The sequence below is a fragment of the Grammomys surdaster genome, unplaced genomic scaffold (genome assembly GCF_004785775.1).
Source record: "Grammomys surdaster isolate TR1022 unplaced genomic scaffold, NIH_TR_1.0 126219, whole genome shotgun sequence".
NCBI lineage: Eukaryota > Metazoa > Chordata > Mammalia > Rodentia > Muridae > Grammomys > Grammomys surdaster.
Genome location: NW_021621022.1, coordinates 5,076,533 through 5,082,087, shown reverse-complemented (window position 1 = coordinate 5,082,087; position 5,555 = coordinate 5,076,533). Strand labels below are relative to the sequence as shown.

Here is a 5,555-nt window from a genome sequence, read left to right as displayed (position 1 = left end):
AGAGAGAGAGAGAGAGAGAGAGAGAGAGAGAGAGAGAGAGAGAGAGAATACATAATGTATATGCCACAGCATGCATGCATGTGGTGATCAGAGGACAATTGCAGGTTGTCTCCTTCCACCTGTGTGTGAGTTTCTAGGACCGAACTCAGGCTGCCAGGCTTGTGCAATAAGCGACCTTATCCGCTGAGCCATCCCGCCGACCATCTATAGCTTTTTCTTCCTTTGCTCTCTGGTATTTAGATAAAAACCATACTGGCGAGATGGCTCAGTGGTCATGGCATTAGTAGCTACACCTATAACCAGAGTTCAATCCCTGAATCTTACATGGTCAGAAAGATCCTACTCCTGCCAGTGGTCATCTAACCTACATGTGTGTGTTGTGTCCCATACATGGCCACACATATACACGAATAGGAATCATGTGACAGTGGCTGGAAATGTATAATCAATCCCATTGTGCATGGTTAATATGACTGAAAGCTACTGTGTGCATGCACATGTATGCACACACAAACTCATACATGTATGAATATGTACATACACATACGTGTGCATACATAAAGAGTTGCCTACTGGATTTATAGAGTTCAGGTGCTAAGGTAGAAGATAAAAGATACAGGAGTTATTTAAAAACTACAAAATCAAGTTGGGAGTAAGTGTAGATAAAGACAGGAAGACTGCGCTCTCCTTGAGGAAAGGGCGCCTCAAAGTTCAGAAGTCCTAGTAGGGAAAGGCAGACAACTTCAGAAGAAATGGCGTAATGTGTAAGGTAAATGCTAAATCATAAGACCAATGTCACCAAAAAAGTCTGTGATGTAAAAGCCAATAAAATTCCATGCTATTTATTCCTACTAAAGGATTCCGTGGGGCGTCCTGCACAGTTGGCTTCCTGGGCAGAGAAAGGTCTGGATGCTCCTTGGGAGCACTTGCTTACTAACTGGGCTAGATGGTCTGTGGAAACTCTTAGCACAGACATTTGGCCCCTTTCAGTCATTCCAGCGGTGTCAGGACCTTCAGTAACTGCAGCATGGAGGAGTTCTCCAAGTTTATCACAAGTCAAAGCTCCCATTGTCTTCAGAACAAGCCGCAGCTACAGCCGTCTTACAAGGTGTCACAATGTGGAAACGGAGAGCTGGAAGAAGGAGAAGTTTGCGACTGTGGAAAAGAGGTCAGTGTGGCTTGGGAGGATGTTGCCAGAATCGCCCTATCAATTAATGTGTCTACCATCCCTGTGTCTGTCTGCATCATCTCTCACAGCCATCCTTCTACAAAGTCCTTTGTGAGGAACACAGAGACACTCAAGAGTAAACTAACATCTTGGAATGTGGTCTACTGATTGGTAGATTATCCAAATACATTTGCTGATGGACTCACCCTTGCTGGTATACAGCTGAGCATGTGCAAGTCAATGAGTTGGTGACGGATGCATGCCTGCCGTATAAAAGCCACCACAACTGAGCCTGCCAACTCAAAGCATCAGTATAGGACCACTTAGTCCATGCTGGCCTTAAACTCAAAACAACTGTCCTGTTCCAGCTTCCTGAGTACTGGGATTGCAGGCTTGCACCATCATGTCTGCCTTATCTTCTTCTGCCTCTCCTCTCCCAACTCTCCTCTTTCTCTTCTTCCTCCTCCCCTCCCCACCCTGTCCTTCTCCTCACCCTTTTGCTCTCTCCCTCCTCTATCTCCTTCCTACCCTCTACTCTCCCATCTCCCCCCCTCTTCCTCTCCTTCTCTTCTCCAATTCTTCCCCTTTTCTCTTCTCCCATTAAGAATTAGGATATAACAGCTTAACAATTTGCAAGCACTTCATATGAATTTCTTGCAACTGCATTAGATAAACAATCTCTTTACCTCCTTACTGGAAAGCAAGAACTGAAATATATGTTTTAAGTATCTCTTACACGCATATTGCCCTAATTTCAATTCTGTTGCTGTGATAAAATGTCCTGAAAAAAAGCAACTTAAGAGAAAAGGGGTAAGCTAAAATAAACCTTCTATCCCCAAACTCTTGTAGAGTGGTAAGAATATAATTCATGCCAAGCAAGTTCTCATTTCTCTTTCTTCCGTAAGGATTAGGACACAACCTCTTAGCAAACAATGTAGTCTATTAACTACAGTCACTACTGAGTATTAGGCCTCCAGAGCATGTTCATCCTACAGGTCTGCTGGAAGCACTCCTGGACCACTTTGTCTCTATTCCTCCCTTCTATGCCCCTTTGGTTGTAATTTTGTTTTGTTTTTGTTTTCTGAGACAGAGTTTCTCTGTGTAGCTCTAGGTGTCCTAAAACTCACCCTGTATGTAGACCATTCTGGTCACAGAGATCTGCCTGCCTCTGCCTCCCAAGTACTGGGGTCAAAGGTGTATGTCACTACCACCTGGCCATTATGATTTTTTTAAATGATCCACTTTGAAAGTCATTAAGTCCCATCTCTGAGTGATCCAGCTTTTGTCTCTTCCTCTTGGGCACACTCTTGCCCAGCCTTTTGCTCAGGCTCTTTTGTCATTCAGAACGGCAGGTGTCTTAGTTAGGGTTTTACTGCTGTAAGCAGACACCATGATCAAGGCAAGTCTTATAAAGGACAACATTTAATTGGAGCTGACTTCCAGGTTCAGAGGTTCAGTCCATTATCATCAAGGTAGGAACATGGCAGCATCCAGGCAGGCATGGTACAGGGGGAGCTGAGAGCTCTACATCTTCATCTGAAGGCTGCTAGCAGAATACTGACTTCCAGACAGCTAGGATGAGGGTCTTAAAGCCCACACCCACAGTGACACACCTCCTTCAACAAGGTCACCCCTCCTGGGCCAAGCCAGATAGTAGGTATGAAGCTTTCACTGTGGAGTAAGAAACTATGGAAGACACATTTGAGTTTTGGTGTTGGAACTTTATTGGCTTTTACCAATATTTAATCACCAATTTAAATTCAATATTTAAGTCAAAATTATTTGAAATATACCTATAACTAGAGGAAAATTTTTTTCCAAACTAAATAAATCTTATGTAAAACTGGGGTTGGAGGGAAGAGGGAAGATAGAATGAAGGTAAATGAGGGAAAAATGCAGAGATAAAATGAAAGGGGAAACAGGCTGTTCTCATATTGCTGAGAGTACTATGTCCCCGGGGAACCAGGAGGCAAGTGTTCATCAGGGTTCTTTCTCTATGAACTGGCTGAGGACACTGAGGTATGCCCCTCACAGTAGAAAAGGTGTATTTCTCCTTTCCTGTTGCTGTGGTAATGGACACTATCAAAGGGTTTATGTTAGCTCACAGTTCCAAGTTGTGGTCCATCACTGCAGGGAAGCTGAGGCAGTAGGAGCTTGAAGCTGTTGGTCACATCCATGGCTGAGAGCATGGAGAGAACAGGTGCCTGCATGCTTGCTTACTCGTGCTCAGTAACCTTTTCCACTCTTATGTAGTACAAGACCCAATCCTAGGAAACAGCACAGTGGATACAATCAAGATATTCCTCTGTGGCATGCCCACAGGCCCTCTTGACCTAGACAAGCAATCCCTCACTGAGACTTTCTTCCTCAGATATTTCTAGATTATGGCAAGTTGAACTAAACTATCAGAAATGAATAGTGTGCTTTTAAGAAAATATTGTCCATCATCCAAAAGCTTGGTTCTTAGCTTCATCATGTTCCTAACTGAGTTCTAACCACTGTGCTATCCCTACCCTGTAGATGTCTATGTAGTGGGCAAAAGCAATGACATTCACTCGGCAGAATGGTTGTGCAAAAACACAGAAACCTTCCCATGCCCTACTGTGTATCTTGCAGAAGTCACCCTAAGACAGCTGGCCTCCACAGCTGATCCCTATCTGCTTACTGACAAGTTTTTTCAACTTACCATTTCTACATTTCTAATCCCTGGGGATTAAATGTGTGCGAATGTGTGTGTGTGTGTGTGTGTGTGTGTGTGTGTGTGTGTGTGATCTAAAAAGACCTCTCCTTTCTTTTTACTAACCCTGATAGTCAACGCTATTAAAGCAGACAAAGTATAACATAGAAGCCATGTAATCATTTGCTAAAGATACAAAAGCAAGAGACTCAGTCATGTCCAGATTGTCCATCGTCCATCCCTTCATCTGCAAATTAAAAATGAAGTAAACAGCTAGATGTAGCAGTGTTATGCCTGCAGTCCCAGTACTCCAGGAGGCAAGGATGGAAGCAGAAATGGCTAGCATACAAGGTCCGCTTTGACTGAATGCCTTTCAGGCCAACATAGATTAATAAGACAAATTATCAAAAGAGAAAAAAAGATGGGACTGGAGAGATGGTAATTAAGAGTGTTTGCTGTTTTTCAAAGGACCTAAGTTCAGTTTATAGAACCCACATGGGATCTCACAACCCTCCGTAATTCGAGCTCCAGAGAGCTGATGCCATCTTCTGGCCTCTGTTGGCTTGCTGTCTCTCTCTCTTGCACACACACACACACACACACACACACACACACACACACACTTTAAAAAACATTTATTATTGAGCCATATATTATTTGGGTTCAAACATGGCGCATAAGAAGTAACTGTTGCTTCACTTTATCCCACATCTTATATATATTTGGCCTTTATCTACAAGACCCGGGGACCACCTCACTGCCTCCACTGTGAAGGATCCTGTGGTATCAGAGAATTCTATTTCCAACACAGCAAGCTCCATTCTAGAAGAAATGACTAGGATGTAACACTTAGTAGGGAGTCAAAAATCAATGTCTGCAGGGCAAGAAAGAAGTGACTCAGTTTCTTTTCCTGATTGCCTACATGAAAGGCGAGCATCTGTCTCTAGGCTATGAAATGAGTCACCATTACAATGTCTGTCCAGTGTGAATGGATTCAGATAGGTGCTTCAGGCTTGCAGTTTGCCTTCCAGGGCTGTGAAACTCTAACAGCATGCTGTAATCCCAACACCTGTGGGCTGTCAGAGGGTGCCGCCTGCGCCACCGGAATGTGCTGTGACGTTAATTGCCAAGTAAGAGCCTTTTCCTTTCGTTCCTTTTTACTTTTATTTTTTTAAAAAATACTTCTTCTTAATTTTTATGTGTATGGGTGTTTTGTCAGAGGTCAGAAGAGAGGGTCAGATCCCTTAAGACTGGAGTGACAGGTGGTTGTCATGAGCCCTCTGGGTGCTGAGCACTGAGCTTGGTTTCTCTAGACAAACAGCCAGTGCTCTTAACTGCAACCGCTCGGCCATCTCTTCAGACCCAAGCTTTTCCTTTTAAAGAGTATTGACATGTCTAGTCTTTTTTTTTTTCTAACTTTTGTCAGTGGTTTATTTTGATATCACAAGTATTACTACATTGTCCCTTTCAAAATTAACCTGTAATTCCTTATTCCAAATTTATTGTATTTATTATATTGTTATATTTCTTCCTTTTATATTCTTCTCTATACAATACATCCTAACCGCAGTTTCCCCTTCCTCCACTCCTCTCATTGTGTTGATACCCCCTTCACACACACACACACACACATACATATACACACACATATACACACACACACATACACACACACAAACATACACACACATACACACATACACACATACA

At 43.0% G+C, this 5,555-nt stretch overlaps 1 protein-coding gene across 1 annotated transcript in view; it reads left to right on the top strand.

Moving 5' to 3' along the window:
* The window catches only part of LOC114613502 (disintegrin and metalloproteinase domain-containing protein 2), a 46,131-nt gene that overhangs the window by 23,281 nt on the left and 17,295 nt on the right, over positions 1-5,555 (top strand). The window contains exons 12-13 of the mRNA XM_028758841.1: positions 991-1,168; positions 4,877-4,975. Coding sequence (XP_028614674.1) covers positions 991-1,168; positions 4,877-4,975 — 277 coding nt within the window. The remainder of the gene's footprint in view (positions 1-990; positions 1,169-4,876; positions 4,976-5,555) is intronic.